Consider the following 21,654-nt stretch of genomic DNA (forward strand, 5'->3'; position numbering starts at 1 on the left):
GCCTTCGCTGGGTTTCGTTTCGAAGCTCCGCGTCGGGCCTTCGGCCCGCCGCGTCGCTTTTTAGACACTTTGATTATCGTTCTGCTTGGGAGCACAGTCGGTACGCAGCTCGGCCTGCGGCCTTCGCGTGCTTGGGAGCACTCTGCCCGCAGCTCGGCCTGCGGCCTTCGCGTGCTTGGAAGCCTCTCAGGCACGCTCCGGGCCTTCGGCCCTCCGCGTAGTTACTGTGAGAGTTGTAGGTAAGTTGGAGCTTAAACACAACCCAATAGTAAAAGTGTCTTGAGAAGCTCACGACGGGCCTGCGGCCTGCGGCCTCCGGCCCGTCGTTTCGCTTCTCTAAGACACTTTTACTATTGGGTCGTGTTTAAACTCCAACTTCCCGGTCCGCCGGCGGGCCGGTCAGGGACGCTCCGGGCCTTCGGCCCTACGCGGAGCTCGGCCTTCGGCCTTCGCTGGGTTTCGAAGCTCCGCGTCGGGCCTTTGGCCCGCCGCTTCGCTTATTTAGATACTTTTTGTTATTGTTTTCTTGGGAGCACAGTCTGCACGCAGCTCGGCCTGCGGCCTTCGCGTGCTTGGGAGCACTCTGCCCGCAGCTCGGCCTGCGGCCTTCGCGTACTTGGGAGCCTGTCAGACACGCTCCGGGCCTTCGGCCCTCCGCGTAGTTACTCTGGGGATTGTAGGATTTGTAGGGAAGTTGGACCTCCGGCCTGCGGCCTTCGGCCCGCCGCGTCGCTTTTTAGACACCTTTACTTATATTTTGTTGCTTGGGAGCACTGTCTGTACGCAGCTCGGAACTTGGACCGGAGCAATGACCGTCGGGCTGTAGAACGCTCCCTCAGGCTGGTAGGGAAATTTGACTTTGTCCCCTCTCGCCGCCGTTTTTGACTTTTCCAAAAATTTTTTTTTCTCATTTCTATTTTTAGGCCCCCGCTCTTACCACGTGCCAAATTTGAACGCGCTCGGATCGAAAATAAAAAAAAAAAATTTCAAAGTCGGCCATTTTGAAATTTTGTAAATGCCATTCGATGGACCTCAGATAACTGTACAACATTAGTTTAAGCACTATTAACCTTTTTCCTACCGTTACGGAGCTATGGGGATTTAAAAAAAAACCTCCAAACAAACTGGTAGGGAAATTTGACTTTGTCCCCTCTCGCCACCGTTTTTGACTTTTCCAAATTTTTTTTTTCTCATTTCTATTTTTGGCCCCCGTTCTTACCACGTGTAAAATTTGAACGCGCTCGGACCGAAAATAAAAAAAAAAAAATTTCAAAGTCGGCCATTTTGAAATTTTGTAAATGCGATTCGATGGACCTCAGATAACTGTACAACATTAGTTCAAGCACTATTAACCTTTTCCCTACCGTTACGGAGCTATGGGGATTTAAAAAAAGGACCTCCATACAAATTTCAATTGGCCTTCAAAGGGCGCCATTTTGAATTTTTCAAAATTTTCTTTTTGTATACTAATCTTGGGGTGGCTGTCTATACGTGTGCAAAATTTCAGCGCGCTCGGACAATTTTGAAATTTTTCAAAAAAAAAAGTCGGCCATTTTGATTTTTTTTTAATGCCATTCGATGGACCTCGGGTGACTGTATAACATTTGTTTGAGCACTTTTCACTTCTTTGTACCGTTACGGAGCTATGGTAATTAAAAGAAAAACCTCCATTCAAATTTCAATTGGCCCTCAAAGGCCGCCATTTTGAATTTTTCAAAATTTTCTTTTTGAATACTAATCTTAGCGCGACCGTCCACCCGTGTGCCAAATCTCAGCGCGCTAGGACCATTTTGAAAATTTTCAAAAAAAAAGTCGGCCATTTTGATTTTTTTTTAATGCAACTTTTTTCTACTCGGATACCTGTATGACATTTGGTCGAGCACCCCCCGGCTATCTCTTACTGTTTAAAAGTTGCCATACAAAATAAAAGTGGCCAGTTTTCCCACATTTGTAGCACTTTTCAATTTTTTTTTATTTCATTCGAATCAAGGCCGCTTGGAGATTCTACGACCAAAATTTGAGCTCTCTACGACAAACTTGAAAAATCGTCAAAAAAAAAAGTCGGCCATTTTGAAAAAAAAATGGCGGCGTCAAAAACTGCCCAGGGTCCTCTATGACATTTGGTCGAACACTCCCCGGCTAACTCCAGCCGTTTGGCCAGGCCGTCCAACATTTTTTTACCCGGAACCGGTAGACCGACGGTCTGATCTATCCGGGGTCGCAGGACCAAACTCTATACGACCACACCAAACACTGCCACCCGCAAAAACCCCCTCTGCCTATTTTTTGAAAAATGTCAGTCGGGTTGTAGCTTTATATTATATAGATATAAATACTTATATACATAGAAAACATCCATGACTCAGGAACAAATATCTGTGCTCATCACACAAATAAATGCCCTTACCGGGATTCGAACCCGGGACCGCGGCACAGCAGGCAGGGTCACTACCGACTGCGCCAGACCGGTCGTCATTTAAATCTGACTGACTGTTTAATAACGATAGAGTGGACTGTAGGAAAATTCGAGAAATTTGGGGGGCGACAGGGAGTCAAGATTTAGGGAGTCAGTTGGGCAAGAAAGTTGCGGTATATTATGAAAATGGTGTTACTAAATGGATGAACTAAGTGTGAAATAGTGTAACACGAAGATTACCTTTCGACGCGCCGATGATGGGACTGAATCGCTGGTCACCGTTGAAGACCTCGGGCTGGATTCTGGCTGTCCTTTGTCGCTCGCTAGAAAGTAGGCTAAGAACCGTTACCTCTAGTCGTTCAACTTAGCCCTCGATTCTGCCGCTCGACGGTCTCCGGGCCTCTCCTGATACACTACACTGATTCTAGCTAGTTTAAATGTTTGGCAGTAGCACTTTTACTGAACGGCGCGAAAGTTAGTAACGAAAGCGATAGCGAGAGATGTGCACTGGTAGTCGTTCGGTGACAGACTGACTGTCAGTTTTCAACTGACAGCGATTCAAAAATGTTAGTGTTGCCACGACAAATGCAAAATAATCCTATAAAATGAAAAATGCAAGGTCAAAGCTGAACATTCCGCCCACCAAAATGCATTGTATTTTTACCAAGCCGAAATAAACGACAAAAACTTAAAACTAAACAAAAATGGACGACACAAGTCTAGTGACCTACAAAGATCACAGCGGTATTGGGCACAACTTGACCACAGGCCGCTTGTACAGTCCTGTGGCAGTGCGCACAGTGACCACACGACAGATCCCGTCAGATCCGGGGTGTGTGTCAATGATGCGGCCCAAGGGCCACTTCATTGGACTCGTTTGCTCGTTTACAACGAGCACGAGCGTGCCGACTTGGACGTTAGGATGTTTGTCGTGCCACTTCATCCTCTGCTGGAGAGTATGCATATACTCCTTCGACCACTTGCTCCAGAAGTCCTGGTGAGTAGCTATATATTGGGAGTTCTGGCCCACTCCTAATGCTCCAGCTTCGCTTCGCTCGCTGTCGCAGTCGTGGTCCAGACACTCCCAATATATAGCTACGTGCGTGGTTCAGAAACTCTCAGTATATAACCATCATTTGCAACGTTGGGATAAAATATATACTCTAAAGCTTATTAAAATATACTACTGGCATATTGTCTTTCAAGTTAGTTGCACGTGTCTATTGATAATATGAAGTTTGTAAAACAGTCTCAGAAATTGCAGTTGGATGCTGTTTGTTCTTTGTCCAAGAAACGCTATTTTCGACATGGCTCACTTTTACCTGACACCATACGCTGTATAATATGCGGCCCATCCAACTGTGGAAAAACAAATTTAATTGTTGGTTTGCTGCTACATGAACAAGGTCTACGCTTTGAAAATGTTTATGTATACTCTAAAACCTTATTTCAACCAATGTACCAATTTCTTGAGCAAGTTTTAAAACTAGTTCCATCAGTTTCATTTAAAAAATATAGTGTAAATGATGAAATCTTAAGTCCTCATATAGCAAACATGAATTCCATTATAATATTTGATGATGTTGCGTGTGAAAATCAAAATAATATACGAGATTACTTCGCAATGGGAAGACATAAAAATATAGATAGCTTTTATCTGAATCAAACGTATAGTAAAATACCTAAACAATTAATAAGAGATAATGCTAACTTAATCATTCTTTTTAAACAGGATGATATTAATTTAAAGCATGTTTATGATGAACATGTAGGAAGTGATATGTCATGGTCTCAATTTCGTGAAATGTGTGCACAAGTATGGAAGATACCGTTTGATTACTTAGTCATAAATAAAGATTGTAATAGAAATTCAGGATGTTATAGAAAAGGATTTGATACATTTATAATTCTAGATTAACTTGATATATAAAGGATAGTATTACATTAAAAACTTATTGTTGAAAATGAAACCATCCAGTTCAGACATGGAACATAAAATTAACGAAGAAAAAATATTTAAACATAAAGTACTCAAATCTGCTGAAGCAGTAAGAAAAAAGTTAAACGCATTCGTGATGTTAAAACAAACGATAATATGATGTTGGAAGCAATGTTAAAACCAATCACAGACCCACTTGGTGAAATGGTAAAAAAACATAGTAGTAATGATAACAATCTTAATATTAGTGCCTCAGATTTCGATAACGATAGGTTTAAATGGAATAAGTCGGTAAAAACTTTGAAATATAGTCCTTCAGAAGATGGGATGAAAGAAAGTTTGGATAATAAAACAATGCTGAGAAAGTCATTTGAATCTGAACCAAATTATAGTGAAAATGAATTAAATGATAGTGAATATAGTGATTCTTCATCTCAAAGAAGTGGGAACCAAAGTGATTCTGATACAACAAATAATGTATCATTTAGAACGTCAGACTCGTTTTATTCTCCTCGCGATGATCCTGCTTGGCAAAAACAATATTTTATCATGAATATTCCATTCGGTGTACGAAATGAGCGCGGAAAGCTAATGCTTGGATCTTACCCAATTTCTGTTAATGATGACAAACTCGTAATAGGTGGAGAAAGCTATTTTTTAACACGAGGCTTAAATGATTTGTTGTTTAAGAAAGTACCTGACTTAAAACTAGTAACTGAAGATGATAAACGATTGTATAAAACATTGTTATTGAAAACGAATGCACATAGACGTAACTTTGATCCAAATAAACCCATAAAAAGCAACAAGGGTATGAAATATTTAAACGTTATAAAACCCCTTTTCAAATTATCCAAACAACGCACAGTAAGTGAAGAATTATGTGTATCCGGTGAAGGTTTACCATCAATGAAAAAAGTAAAAAGAGATATTTCATATGTATATTGGGATGATCCAAACGAATTAGTAGACAGATTAAAACTGCTTATGGCATCGCGAGACGCTGGTAATACTGGGTTAGATAACGAAATCATATCCATAATTGAAGAATTACGTGAAGCAGGCTTGATAAATAATATATAAGTGAATACTCTTACCTTTCTAATCAGTCGAAGTTTGACTTTCAAGTAAAAAATGAATATAGACAAATTCGGACACCATGTTCATAAACGTTTGCGTACTGATGAAATCTCTGAGCTCAAGTACAAAGCTTTGCTTCGAACAGAAGCAGGAAATTTTGATCTAAAAACTGTTAGATTAAAAGGAGTTGTTAAACCATTATCTTCCGATGATGCAGTTAACAAACAGTACGTTGATGAATACATTCAAAACATGTACGAAAAGAAGTATATAGACTCTTTGTTTAACACAATAAATAATCAAATTCACCAACTCGTAACTCAGTTAAAACTGAACTTTTACACGAAGAAGGAGGTAGATGATATTTTAAAAAAAATAAATAATGGCAAAACAACAAATAGTGAACGAGATCCACCGGTCAGCGCGAAGAAATTTTAAGCGACGATCGGTTGTACTAAAAGAAATTGATGATTTATGGCAAGCTGATTTGATAGATTTACAAAAGCTTCATACTGTTAACAGAGGATATAAATATATTTTAGTCGTTATTGACGCATTTTCAAAGTATGCATGGTGTACACCTATTAAGTCTAAAACTAAAACAGAAGTCAAAGATGCATTCGAACTAATAATCAAAACATCTAAACGGAGACCTAATAACTTACAAACTGATCTAGGAAAAGAATTCTACAATCATGAATTTGATTTCTATTTAAAATCATTAAACGTAAATCATTACTCAACTTATTCAATTAAAAAGGCATCTATCGTTGAAAGGCTGATAAAGACCATTAAGTTTAAACTCTACAAACATTTCAGTTTAGTTGGTAACTATAAATGGGTTGGTAAGCCATTAGACGATGTAGTAAAATCGTATAATCAGACCGTACATCGCACAACAAAAATGAAACCTATTGATGTAAATGTTGATAATGAAATGCAAGTATTAAAAAATATTAAAAGATCACAAGCCACTTTGTCTTATAAATTGAACAAATTTAATAAAGGAGATTGTGTACGCATTAGTAAGTATAAAAATGCCTTTCACAAAGGTTACACACCTAATTGGTCAACAGAACTTTTCACTATTACTCATGTGAATCGCACTCAACCTGTTACGTATCACGTTCAAGACCAGCATAAAAACACTATACTCGGTACATTTTACGAAGAAGAACTTCTGAAAACCAACCATCCAAACGTTTACCTTGTAGAAAAGGTTATTAAAAAAAGGGTAGAAAGTTGTATGTTAAATGGTTAGGCCTTGATGATAGCGAAAACAGTTGGATTGATAAAAGTGCCATTGTTTAATGTTATTTATATAATATCCTTTTAATGATAGTGTTATTATCTTACGGGATATGAAAGGGAGAGGACTCTTAAACAGCGCTATTAATAATTTGCCCTTCGAATTACACTTACCTGGTTATAACTATTGTGGTCCGGGAACGAAATTGCGCAAAAGGTTACAAAGAGGTGATAAAGGAATTAATGCGCTAGATAATGCGTGTATGAAACACGACATAGCATATGATAATTATTCTGATTTAGCTGGTAGACATCGTGCTGATTTAGAACTATACGAAATGGCGAAACAAAGAAGAAAGTCGAAAGATGCAGGGAGAGGAGAAAAAATTGCTTCATGGTTAGTTAGCAAAGTGATGAAATCGAAAATAAAGGCCGGTGCGGGTATAAAACCTTTTAAACGTTTTGTGTCCAAGATACGCACTGAATTAAAAAAGAAACCAAAAACAAAACGTAATATAATTGATCGAGCTCTTATTGCTGCGACAAAAATTTTCAATACCAATTCCAAGGTACGGGTACCTCGTATTATACCAATTCCAAAAACTGGAGGCTTCTTACCGCTGATACCTATTTTTGCCGGTCTGTCTGCGCTGGGATCATTAGCAGGAGGAGCTGCCGGAATTGCTAAAGCTGTAGGTGATTACAAAGCCGCCAGAAAAAATTTAGCGGAATCAGAGCGACATAACAAGATGATGGAATCTATTGCATTAGGAAAAGGCTTACACATTAAACCATATAAAAATGGCAAAGGATTATGTTTGAAAATTTCAAAAAACTAAATGAGAGGTTACCCAGGCGCGCTCTTTCAAATATTGATATTTTAAAACACTCATCTGATATTCCATATTTTCGAGGAGTTTATATGAGAGACAGTTTACCAAAGAGTCCTAAAAAAGTAGAATGTGGAATTGTTAATTTGGACAGTTCTAAAAACAATGGTACACACTGGGTAGCCTATGTAAAAGATAATAATTATTGTGAATATTTTAATAGTTATGGAGACCTTCCACCTCCGCTAGAATTAAAGAGGTATTTAAAAAAATATGATATTTACTATAATTATGACACGTACCAAAAGTTTAACACTGTCAATTGTGGTCATTTATGTCTAAAATACTTAAAACAATATTGGTATAACCGTTTAAATATCATCGCACAATAAACAGTTTATCATTCTCACAATGTCTTTCACTTTGTCTATAACTGGAACATCTTCCACTCTGTTAACAAACTATTCACCAGCTCTTCAACTGGATGGTGAATATGAGTGTGGGCTATTGTATATGTCAACTTTTAATTCTATACCCAACATAGACAACAGAAATAATAAGTTATATTATGGTAAAAACAAAGTAATTAAAATTCCTGAAGGATCATATGAACTTCAAGATATTGACGATTACCTTAAAGAACATATTGAAGGATGCTCTTTTGCATTAACATGCAATAATAATACCTTAAAAACATCTATTTTATGCTCTGAAAATATTCATTTCAACAAAGAAGGCTCTATCGGTAATTTACTTGGCTTCGGTTCAGAATCCATTCAAGCTAATATATTAACCGAATCCCCTTATCCTGTTTCCATTCTGTCGACAACTATAGTACGCATTGAATGTGACATAGTGAGCGGTTCATTTGTTAACGGAAAACCTAGTCATATAATTCACGAGTTTGTACCAAATGTGGCACCTGGTTATCGGATTATAGAAACACCAAAAAACGTTATTTATTTCCCTGTAACCCAAAACAGCTTAAATACAATTACGATAAGAATTTTAGACGTTAAAAATAATCTAGTTAATTTACGAGGTGAAGAAATTCAGATATACTTACATCTAAGGAAAAAATGATAGACTTCAATAAAACTTCAATCTCTCTTAAAAAAACTATCAGTACTCATCCTGCAATCATAAAAAGAAGACCTAAAGTGAAACTTACGAAACAAAATAAGCAATTCCTCCAAAGCTTACGGCTATTAAAATGAGTATATTAAACTTAACAGAACCTTTTGTCTTTGATAATTCTATCGAGAGCTTTGAATATCATTCATATAAGCCGTACGTAACAAGTTTTAATTTCAACGATGAAATACGTATACCTATAAACCAACAAGATCTTTATGTACTACCATCAGCAAGTTCTTTATACATAGAAGGTACTATAACCGCATTCAATAGAGAAACAAAAGCCGAGGTAAAAAGTGTTCTTTTTACAAACAACCCCATACTTCATCTATTTCAAGATATTCGATATGAATTAAATGGAATCGAAATTGACAAAATTAAAAACGCAGGAGTTACAACAACTATGAAATCTCTTGTATCTATGAATGAACTGGAAGCATCTATGTCTAAGTTATGGGGATTTGATGTCAAAGGCATAAAAAACACGCAAGGTTCATTTTCCGTGTCTGTACCCTTAAACAAGATTCTCGGGTTTGCTGAGGATTACAACAAAATCATAATTAATTGCAAGCATGAACTCATTATTTTAAGATCCAATACTAATTTGAATAGCGTTAAACTAAATGCGAATGAATATATAGACAATATTACTATATCTAAAATAGTATGGCGCATGCCGCATGTTAAAGTGTCTGATCGAGAAAGATTAAACTTACTCAAATGTTTGGAAAGTGATCGTGCCATTCAGATAGCATTTAGGACTTGGGATTTATATGAATATCCGCTCTTGCCTGAGACGTCAAAACATTCTTGGTCTATCAAAACTTCATCTCAAATTGAAAAGCCGCGTTATATTATAATTGGTTTGAAAACGGGACGAAAAAATGACGCTAATAAAGACATAACACATTTTGATCACTGTAATTTGAGAGATGTTAAAGTTTTTTTGAATTCAGTCTACTTTCCGTACGAAAGTTTTGATGTTAGTTTTTCGGGTGGAAAGTTTGCTATATTATACGAGCAGTATGCGAAATTTCAGCAGTCTTATTATAACCGTCTACAAGCGCCGTTGTTAAGTCCTCAAGACTTTAAAGATATAGCTCCTTTATTTGTTATCAACTGTTCTCGTCAAAACGAAACCTTAAAAACCGGATCGGTAGATGTGAGAGTTGAATTGGATTGTGAATCTGATATACCAAAGAACACTGCAGCTTACTGTCTGATTTTAAATGATAGTATATTTGAATATAAGCCCTTAAGTAATATTACGAAAAAAGTATCGTAATGCAGCATATATTTGTAGACCTTCAAGGATTTAAAACAAAAGAAAATGAATTTATTGTCAAAGAATTTGCATACAGCACGCTAGAATACACTCAAGTTTTCTTAATAAAACCCCCTTTTCGTTTTTCTAAATTGGCGGAAAGTGAAAAGAGGCAGACAAGATGGATTGAAAAACATTTAGGTATTTTATGGCACGAAGGTTATGTTGATTATAGAGAATTTAGAAGACTTATTGATAACCATATAAAAGATAAGACAATCTACGTTAAAGGTTTGGAAAAAGTTCAATGGATTAAAGATTTATATCCAAAATGCACTATTTTAGATTTGGGTGAAAAAGATGTGCCTAATTTAAAAGAACTGTATAAAAAATATTGTACTAATGAATGTATTTTTAACTGTGTGTATCATAAAAAATCTTGTGCATTAAAAAATGTTTTATGTATAAAAAAATGGTATTTAGACAATCGACAAATCTAATTTTAATTTGTATTCAAAATGTGTTTCTTAAAATAAATGTTTGTTATTAATTATATTAGTTTTTTTATACCATTCTATATAACTACTGATAACTACCTAATAAGTTTTTTATAGTAAATGTTATATTTTTAATTTTTAGCTTAGATTTTACATAATTTGCATAAGAAAAACTTATTAGTTAGTATGGATATAAATAAAACGACAACTTACTCATATAATATTTATTACTTATATAATATTTAAAATACAACTTTAATAACTAGTACTGTATCCACAAATTTTTTTTGAAATTTTATTTATTAAAGCCTCTGTGCTGTCAATAATTTCATCAAAATTATCGCCTGCAACATACTGCGCGCTCAGTAATACATTTTCGTTCTGTTCATCGTTTTGATCCCTTACATCCTCTGTTATGTTGATTATTTGAATTTTGATCAGTTTATTGCCTTTGATCTCATGATTATTTATCACAAAAGATGGTGGGTGTCCTTGAGTCCTTTTCACTACTTTATTATGAATGTTAACTTTATTACGTTTCTTGGCTTTAGGGTTTTCGATGTTCTTTTTAATTTTTTTATATAAGTCGCTATCGTCAAATTCTTGTGGTAGCTCAAACTCTTGTGCATATTGCGAAAATGGAATTGGGATGTCTTCGCTGTCTGCCATTTTTTGAAAACCTAAGACAAAACGAAAAATTATATAATATTGATAAATCAGATTACACAACGAACAAAAATGTATATAACCACAAATAAATTAATTTTAATGTTTATTTGATTTGTAAAATATAATATATAATTTTAATATATATATAATATATATATATATAATTTTAATAAGTAGTTAGTTAAAAAACAACTTACCAGGTCTATGTCTGCGAGTGGATAATAAAGACGCGTTGATGCTATTCGAATGTAACCAATTAAAAATTACTTTGCGCTTATAAAGGTTAGCTATTGTTTGTTCAGCAAAATATAAATGCGCAATCCTGTTATATGATAGCTTTAACTTTACACGTGTGTATGTCTTTACCTAAACAAGTCACAACTTGTTTTATGAACACGTTTATGAATAAACTATCTATAGAAATGTTTAAGGTAAATTAAAATGAAAACAAGAAAATAATAAGATAATATATTTATTTATCATAAGACATCACTGAATAATATTGTTAAAATAAAAACACAATAAGTATAATAAGTAGAAGAAAGATTTATTTTTAGGACATATAATTGAATTAGTTATTATCTTCAACTTATATTTATAGTTTTTAATAGATTTATAAAATTAATATCAAAATGTTGTTTCAATTATATGTGCTATTCAATTTACTAATGACCTCTGACTGCATATAGTACAATTTATTTTATACAAAACATGACAATTGATTACAAATTAAACATTAAGTATTGAGGTATGCCCCCAAGCTTTCGTCACTATTTGGTTGTCAGATATCATACGCTTATCATCATTAGCTGAAAGGGCGACTTTATTTACACTTTGGGTAAATATATTGTGCTTAATCGACTTAAATAATATGTTTCTTCTTTTTATTTCATCTCCTTGAAATAATGATTTCACGTAATGAGAAAACTCAAATTTGCATACTACAGGTTCTCTCACACCCTTAGCTTTTTTAATAATTTTATCAACTGTTTTGATAGAATACACTTTAGAACGAAGTCCAACATACTCTTTAATCATTTTTCCTTTCATTTCATCCTTAAAAAGTCCTGGCACTTTTTTATTTTGAACAGGTAATAAAAATTTATTATCAATATCGTAACAACTAGTATCGAAATATGTTAAAAAATGCATTCTTAAATCTTTAAAAAGTCTTTTGTTTGTATATAATAAACAAAACTATCTGTATCCGTGTAACACATTTGTAGACGAGTATCATAAAAACGTTTAAATACTGAATAATGAAAATCATACATATGACTTTTAGATAACTCTAGTACAGCGAAACCAATGTAGATCGGTTTATCTAAAATTATTAGATCTGGTTTCAATTGAACTGCCACCAAATTTTCAGTAAAAACTGATACACTGTGAAAATTTGGCCTTGCAATTAATCTGTCAGCGGTGATTTTCTTTTTTGTTGTGTTATCATTGTCTGTCCACTGATTAACTAAGCGCACATCAACCCTTTTCTCAGTATTTTCTAAAGTTTTACCAAATATACTGTTATTCATCAATTTACAAAAATCTTGTTCAAAGACAGACGTTGCCTCTTGACGTAGCCTTGTATTCATATCAATATATTGTTTTAAGTAAGGGGACTGTTTGAACGTAATTACTCTATGTACTTTTTTTAATTTTAAACCATGTTTAAGACACGTTTTCAAATGTACATAATGAATCACATACAAATATTTGTCATATAGATTAGGTACCAGTTTATAATGCGTCCCACCTGGTGGAACACTTTTTCGGGACAAAATGGTAAATCATTATGTTTATCATGTAAATCATTGGGGTAAATAATATCAACTTCTAGAATGAAACCATAATCCGAGTCATCAGGGATTTGAGTGATATTTAAAGCACTTATTTCATTGGTTTCTAGAAACCTAAAGTCTGATAGGGGCATATACTGACACATGCTGTAACCATATAAATTATTACAGTCGATATAAATTAGGTATGAGTCTATCTGGGATGAGTCATAGTGAGGTAAGTATATGTTATTAGCCTTTGCATATCGTAGAGAGGTCATACAGACTCCCCCTCTTATTCCAGATTGGATCATCTTAAGCATGTTAAAGTCATCTATAAGCTCTAATTCAATACCAGTTTTCAGAAGCATGGCATCAAATGATAAGCTAGGTGTAGTTAAATAAAAAGCAGGATCCAAGTCATAGTGTTGTTTGCAAGTAGCGCGAAACTTTTCAAAAATATCGGTTAGCAGAAGAACATCCGTTTGCAAATATAGGTCTGTATATTCACCTAAATTTTGAATTTTAAACTGTTGCCATACTTTTTGCGCATGATTATAATCTTTTACAGAAATGTTCTCATCAGTGAGCGAATTATGAAAACAGTCAATACTTGGCAGGTATTTTTCTTCAAAACATTGCCATTTATTCATATACTCATAGGGAAACACACCTTTTCGTGTAAGTAATTCAAACTCCTCATCATTACAAAAATATTTATGTAAATGAACAAAGTCAGATTTCTGCATAGTTGTAGTTAGTTTTTCTAAACTTGTATCTAAAAATTTGAAAGAATCTACAAAACGAAGCTGAAAATACTCATTCTCGATAGGGATAAATTTAGTAAAAGAAATATAGTTTTCTTTGGTTTTAGGTATAACTTTGACGTTTCCAGGTGCCTCCCCCAATTTTTTGATAAATAGATGGCAATCATAACCAGACAGATTGTGAAAAAAATAGGTACGAAACAAGGACGTTTATATTGTAAGTTACATATATTATGTGCCGCTCCCCGATATCTTCCTGTAATGTGACAGTGATCTCGAACCCGATCAGAAAATAGAAAATGGTTACAAATATGACAACGTTTAGCGTTCAAAAAGTTTTGGTCGTCATTCTCATTACATATTATTGGGGTATTTTTGTTCACAATTTTATAAATTTTAGCAACATCTTTGTAGATTGCCTCAATAAATTTATCGACGCAATCAGTACCGCGATAAGAGAAATAACGATTATGACTCGGATCTGCGTTACAAACAATATGATACCCAAAGGCAGCTGGTATATGATGATGCAAAGTTGTAGTGTTAGGGGTAAGACTATCACTAGTATCAGTATCAGAGTCACTAGTTTCAGTTGGTTGTAGTAACGATTCAAAATCTGCATATATAACGAATGGAACATTCTGTTTACGATCGAAATGTTTAAATTTAATTACTGTCCCCTTTTCTGGTAAAACGGTAACTATTCCAGTACACAAGTGATTTGCGAGTTCTTCCTGCGTGAGAAAAAATAACAGACAGGTTTCGCAAAAGTATATCTTACTATTATGCTTTGTTACTTGTCTGCGCACAAGACGACTCAAGTCTTTAATTAGAACATAATGTGGTGGGTGACTACCATCGTCTATTAAAAGTAGGTTTATATTTTTTCTACATTTCTGATTACTAGATACTTTAGACTTGTAAAGGGGGCCCACAACAATTTTATTATTTTTCAAACCAAAAATCGTCAATGAAATCATAGGGTTATTTTTTTCGAATATTCTTATGTCATCAAATGTGACTGGAAAAGAAATTTGAGAAATATTCAAAACGTCTCGAAAATTAGGATAAGATGATACTCTTTCAGGGTGTTTTGTAGAAGGATGCAAAGCCGCTGTTACACACCATAAAAAACAGCATTGATCGTTGTTTTGTATATTTATACATGCTTTTTTGTTTTTTATGAACTTTGGCAGGTCAACATAGCTTGAACCTCGTAATGGTTGATACTTGTTAATGTTGATCTCTAAATGAGAGTTACTAACAAAAGCCCATCCACTATCACGGTCTTGAAATTCCTCAAATTTTTTCTTTAGACAGTTAACAACTTCGCAAAACAGTGACTCAAAATCATAACTTAAGTATAAAATTTTATTTTTAGTTCCAAATGATTTTATTGATTGACTATTATCTTTGAACATTAAAAACAATCCAAAGAGCTCGAAATTTACTTTTACGCACGTATGTTTCGTAAGTGAATTATCTAAAAGCCGTTTTATTTTGTTTCGAATAGAGTTCATAAACGCATCGACAGACGTCAGACTTTGGTCGTTGGTTGCTGATATACGATAAGTGGCAATGCGCATCCGAAATGCAGACTCTACTACTTCAACACCATCATTAAGTAATTTGTTAGAACATACAGTTGTTTTATGTGCAGTGCTTCGAAGATGACCTGTCCATTTATTTTTGTCTACAGATGAACTACACGGTACACAGAAAGGCATAATGAATTATGTTAATGCAAAAGATGTAGCTAAACTCACTAGGCTATTTTGAAACCGTAATTTGTCAAACACTAATTTAATACATCTATTTACTATTAGCATACGTTGTATTAATCAAAACAGTTGACTCGACTGACTTCTCATTAAGAATGCAATGAATTGTTAACACTATGCAAAGTATGGTAGTATAAGTCTATAAATATAAATCAAATAAAGTCGCAGTATTAAATTATCGCATTCGAAAATATTCTTTAAATTTAACAGAAAGTAACCTTTTATCTTACAAAAATTAATTTCTGTATTTATTCATTAAAACTTTTTCGCACATAAAATATTGAAAACCTATAATATTTAAGTATCTATTTTTGTACACAAACTATTTATATAAGCGTACGATAATATCGTACGCTATACGAATATATTATATTCTTAATGCAAAAACCATATTCGAGATTTAGTTATAGACGTAGGTATCTACCTTTGCTATTAACTATAACTTGATTTTGTCAACAACTTTGAATAAAAAATAACAAAATTTTGTTTAAATAGAATTCTCTTACTGTGGGAGATTTGAAAATATTCAACTAATTTTTTTTATAATTATTATAATAAACAGGTTCACATTCTCCAAAAATATTAAAGGCTTGACCTAAGAACGTTTGTATTTGATTCCACTCGGAGGAATTCTCTTGACATTGCAATTTAACCGACGCTAATGCTTTTTTATAACGTTCTTCAGGCTCAGATTTTTGGTAATCATTAATGTTATACACTTTTAAATCAATGAAAAAATTACCGTCTGTTATCGTAGTGCGTCGACTAGAACCTGTCGATACGCGGCTGGTAAACGATGATGTTGTCTTGACGGTTTTCGAACTGCCCTCGCTGGTGATCTTCTCTTCTTCTCTTATGATTTTGAAGATATCGGTTTCAGGCGATTTTTTGGAAGAACTGAAAAATAAAACAGAATTACAATATTTCAAGCAAATACATTATGTTATAGTTGCACAATCACAATAAAGTAATTTAATTTTAAAAACAACTAAAAATAAGTAGTACCTAGAGCCAACATTCTTATTTTCACTGGTTGACGTTCGTGCTTTTTTGGTTGTTTTTTTCTTTTGCGCGCAAGGTGTTGGTGAGGATGAATGTAGTACCCGTCGATTTTCTGTTTCAACTTCGGACCTTAAATAAGAAAAACAATATTAAATGTATGTCAATTAATAATAATTATGTTGACACAAAACTAAACCAAGTTCATAGTTATGACTGACAACGTTATAAATAGATGAGAATAAGATAACTGAGAAATAAATTAACGTGATAAACACACAGATATGCCTTACCAGGATTAAATCCTGTAACCTCAAGCTTAGAAAACAGAGTCACTAACGACTAGACTAGCAGGAACTGTTAAATATAACTCTAAGGATTATTTTAATTAATATAAAATAAATGAATTACCTTGCGGCTGAGGATGATTTCCTTTTCTTGATATTCTTTGTAGCAATCTTCTTCGGTTCAGGTGAGGGCGTGCGCGTGTATACTGAACATTCGGAGTCAGACCTTCAAAAAAGAATAAAAATATACCAACAATACTTAAATCAAAGTTTTAAAGAGATTCGATATATAGGGTTATAAATACTTACTAACATTTTAAATGAAGTTGAAAGTTGCAGATTCCTCACTTAACAAAAATAACGAGCAGCTTCACGTCGCAATACAGAATAGTAAAGAAATTGTTGCATAAAAACGCATTATTTTATAGTGAAATATTTGATGAGTTGATATTAAATCGAAACATAAATATATGACTAAAGAACCAAGTTCTGACATTCAACTTTAGATCTAAATATTATAAATTTAAATAAATATTATCGTTTTTATAAATTGAAGCACATAATTTATATTCAAAGTATATTACCACTTGTATTTCACAAAGCGCCGACAAAGTATCGAATTAACAAATAATACCGCAAGTCTTGCAACACGTGTAAATATGACCGCTACCACGAGTACTTACCGATTAAGTTCAAAATGTTTTTTATTTTTTATTTCAGTATATATATATATATATATATATATATATATATATGACAAATACCATCAACACTATCGTTTTTCGTTAGTTCGGGTGCTACCTACGTAAGTATTAAACATTTTTGAAAGAAGAAAGAAAGTAAGAAAATAAAGACATTAATTGCAGCCAAATAAAATATACAATATGAGGCTTACATACTAAACAGTACAAAATCAGTTACATTGGGTTTGGTTTGTGGTTGCAAAAGGACACCACTCGACATATGCTCTGACACTGATGGTGGCACAGCGCTGGTCTTCCGTGGAGCCTTGGGTCGGGCGATAGTGCAATACAATAATTATTATACAATTAAAGGCACAGAGTAATTAAGAAAGTCAGTGACACACTATACAAGGACAAGACTACTTATAATATTTTTGAACATTTATGGAAAACAACTTAAAAACAAACCTTCTTCAATGCATATAATATGTATTAACATATTATATGCATTAATTATTTACACTAAATTATTATAAAATCATTAAAGAACAACAATGTTTCATACAATAAAACACAACTCACCTTTATAGAATGTTGGTTAAATAATATCATGGTATAGGACAATAAACACAGCGTCATCATTTTCAGTAAGTAACATGCAATTCTCATATCAGCGACATTGTTGATTGAAATAAAATACCTCGACACATTGTGATTAACACAACAGAAGCGTCATTTCGAATAATAGTTGTTGATATGCAGAAAAAAATTATTACTATTATATATATATATAAATGTAATTAACTTAAATTCAATACACTATTCTTTTCAATAGACTTATTTGTCAAAATAATTTGAATTTGCGATAGTGAAAAGCAAAAAGGTTCGCGTCTTTCCTGTAGATCATTTCAAAAATAAGGGTTTAAATCCTATCTTTTATTTAATCAGTCTGTATTACCATTACTTTTCATTCATTAAGCTTATCAGTATTATGTTCATAAACTTAGATGCGTATATGACTTAGGTAGAAACAGTAACCAATCTCTTATTTTATTCTTTAATCGGATTATTACATATCAACATATCGGACTCGACTACCTGTTATCGCATGTTCCGTCACTTGTTTATTTATATATTATATCCAAAGTATGACAAAGACAAAGCATAGCAGGTTCGACTATTTACGTTTCATAAACAATTTAGAGTATTAATACATACGTACTTTGTTAGTCTTACGATCATATGTATGTATGTAACTATAGACTTAAATAAAAATTATGCTTTATTTTCAGTGGATAACATTGTTTTTTGATTTAACCTTACTTTAAGTTTTGTTGGTTTTACATTATGAACTAAGTTTACATGAAGATAAAATTACATAAATGTATTTTGAACTTGAATACGATCGGACTATGGTTGAAATCGGTACTAGTAAAGGCAAATTACGTTAAATCTCGTAACACCAACGTCACATTTAACAACCAATCACATTGTCAGGTCTACATCGCGCTATTGAAGTTTTTTGTATTCGTTTGTATATATACAATTTACAATGAAAGGCATGTCGGAGTGACTGTGGCTATACCGACCGATAGTCTCAGGTACTCTTACCTCTTCGATGTTGCGAGGCATGGCCAACCTTGTGACATTGACTTGGTAACGCGGTGGCGTGTGCAACATACTTGGTTCTAATAACCCTACCTTGGGCAGGGTATGTATGCATGACACACTACAACGTGATGACGGTTAAACACATACGTGATGACGTATACAGCGATAAATTCCTGTCTCATGGTAGGTGCTGTATTACACGGGTGATCCATGTTGCTAGACGGTCGTAGTAACGTTGGAGATCCCATCCATACTCTAACATTACAGTCTCTGGCCAAGTCTGTGTTGTGAGAGTGTGAAAAACACCGTAATAAACCTAGCCCGGCAAACCTCTACCCGATGCAAATCTGGGCTATGATGGTGCGTTACGAGATCTGGTTCTCAAATAGAACAAGATCTGGTGGGTGCAATGCTAGCAGTACCCGTTGTGTTAAGCCTTTTGCATTTTTTTATCGTAACATAAAATCAACCCTCACTTAACATAATATTTTGGATTTAGCTGAATACAACGTTAACGGCTACGTATCGAGAAAATCCAAATGCATCTCGGTGTTCTACCCCAATGATACGACTACGTATAGGGAAACGGGTTCTACCCCACTGATACGAGCTATATATTGGGGGTTTCTGGACCACGACTGCGACAGCGAGCGAAGCGAAGCTGGAGCATTAGGAGTGGGGCAGAACTCCCAATATATAGCTACTCTGGTGCATCTTCTGTAGCAACTTCCAGCGTTGGAGAGGGCCGACACGAACGTCTGACAGGTCTTCCTCGGGCACTATCGACAAGGGTTCCGTGGTGAGGAAGTGACCTGGAGTCAGAGCTGATAGGTCGTTTGGATCAGAGCTGAGAGGAGTGAGTGGCCTTGAGTTGAGCAGAGCTTCAACTTGGCTCAAGACCGTCGAGAATTCCTCATAGGTCAGCCGCTGGTTGCCGATGACACGCGACAAGTGTGTTTTCACCGCCTTGATCCCAGCTTCAGCAAGGCCTGAGAAGTGTGGGCTACCCGGCGGGTTGAATTCAAACCTGATGCCATCGTGTGTAGCAGCGTCCTTCACTAGCCGTTGGAGGATGTTGCTTGCACCGACGAAGTTTTTCCCTTGGTCGGACACTAGACGACAGCATCGACCACGACGCGACACAAACCGCCGAAGTGCGGCCAAGAATGCGTCTGATGACAATTCCGTGGCGAGCTCGATGTGGACCGCCTTTGTCGCAGTGCAGACAAAGACGCAGACGTAGCCCTTATAAGTCTTATTATTGCGACCGCGTCCACGGCCGAGGGCGATGTCAAAAGGCCCTCCAAAGTCGACCGCTGCGCTAGAGAAAGCCTTAAGCTGGTTTATTCGATAGGAAGGCAGATCCCCCATGAACGGCGCCGGGGCACCCAGTGGGCGCACCCGAAAGCACCTCAAACACTTCGATACGACCGCATAAATAGCTCGTTTTGGACTCATAATCCAAAAGTGTTGCGCTAGCAGATTGTGGAGGGTTTGAACCCCTGGGTGCATGAACCGCTTGTGATATTCGTCTATAAGAAGAAAGGTCAAACGATGGTCGCGAGGTAGAAGCAATGGATGCTTCACGTCGAAATCGAGAGAAGCTCGGGACAAGCGGCCGCCCACCCTAAGGAGACCCGCGTCATCCATGAATGGGGCCAATTTTCTAAAAGCTTTAGGAAGAGAGTTCGATAGGTTATTCGAAATTTTCTCCGCTTCCTCCGCGAAGCTATGCTGTTGCACGCAACGCACGAGAACCAAGAGTCCTTGCTGGATCTCGGGAGGTGTTAGAGGCCCGCTCAACAATTTGCTGGGCACCTTTTGGTTCTTCGCATTATTTGCGAAGCGGCGACAATACGCTATGATACGTTGAAGCGTCCGTAGCGACGAGAACCGCTCCATCAAGGACTCAAGTAGTGAGCTGTCGTTAGACACTACGAGAACCGTAATCCTCTCCTCGTCATGGAGAATATCCCTCTCTGGCTCTAGCGCCGACTTAGGCCAGCTTTCAGCAGGACGGCTGAGCCAAACTGGCCCGTTCCACCAACAGGTTTGGTTGACCAAATCTTGGGGAAGTAAACCCCGCGATCCGCAGTCCGCTGGGTTGTCGGTAGTTCTGACGTGATGCCATGATTCGGGAGGTATGATGTCCTGTATATGACTGACCCGGTTGGCCACAAACGTCTTCCATCTGGATGGACAAGACTTGATCCATGTCAACGTCACGCTTGAATCCGACCAAGCGAACACCTGGCCGACTGAGTGGAAAGGCTTCAAAGCTTCCACGACCGAAGCCATCAAGTCTGACAGTAGTACCGCTGCAAGCAATTCAAGTCGCGGCACTGTTAACTTACGCAGGGGCGCAACCTTAGATTTTGCGCAAACCAGCTGGACGTTGACCTTACCGGTCGCATCCACTGTGCGACAGTAGACGACGGCACAGAAGCCACGTTCTGAGGCGTCACAAAATCCATGGAGGTGTAGTATGTCGAATTCTCCAATTAAACGGCGAGGCACAGATACAGCGCTTAATGACGATAGCTGTGTCTTGAACTCGTGCCATTCTACCCTGATGCTTTCCGGGACATCTCCGTCCCAAGACACGCCAGAAACCCAAAGTAGCTGCATCAGATACTTGGCTAGGAACGTTACGGGCGAAAGAAAACCCAGT

General features: G+C 35.9%; 3 protein-coding genes across 3 annotated transcripts in view; 2 read left to right on the forward strand and 1 right to left on the reverse strand.

Moving 5' to 3' along the window:
- Nucleotides 1–21,654, forward strand: part of LOC125242533 — a 482,853-nt gene that overhangs the window by 386,960 nt on the left and 74,239 nt on the right. The window lies entirely within an intron of this gene.
- On the forward strand, nt 2,534–19,901 carry LOC125242537. The gene is made up of 2 exons (XM_048151291.1): nt 2,534–3,413; nt 19,692–19,901. Exons 1-2 carry the CDS (start codon nt 3,121–3,123, stop codon nt 19,792–19,794), a joined length of 396 nt encoding a protein of 131 aa, XP_048007248.1. The 5' UTR covers nt 2,534–3,120; the 3' UTR covers nt 19,795–19,901.
- On the reverse strand, nt 10,627–17,375 carry LOC125242534. Its single transcript, XM_048151289.1, has 5 exons — nt 17,003–17,375; nt 16,814–16,915; nt 16,409–16,534; nt 16,146–16,300; nt 10,627–11,091 (listed from the first exon to the last, which is right to left on the reverse strand). Coding segments are annotated over exons 1-5 (810 nt in total). The 5' UTR covers nt 17,005–17,375; the 3' UTR covers nt 10,627–10,666.

The sequence above is a fragment of the Leguminivora glycinivorella genome, chromosome 3 (assembly GCF_023078275.1).
Source record: "Leguminivora glycinivorella isolate SPB_JAAS2020 chromosome 3, LegGlyc_1.1, whole genome shotgun sequence".
NCBI classification, from domain to species: domain Eukaryota; kingdom Metazoa; phylum Arthropoda; class Insecta; order Lepidoptera; family Tortricidae; genus Leguminivora; species Leguminivora glycinivorella.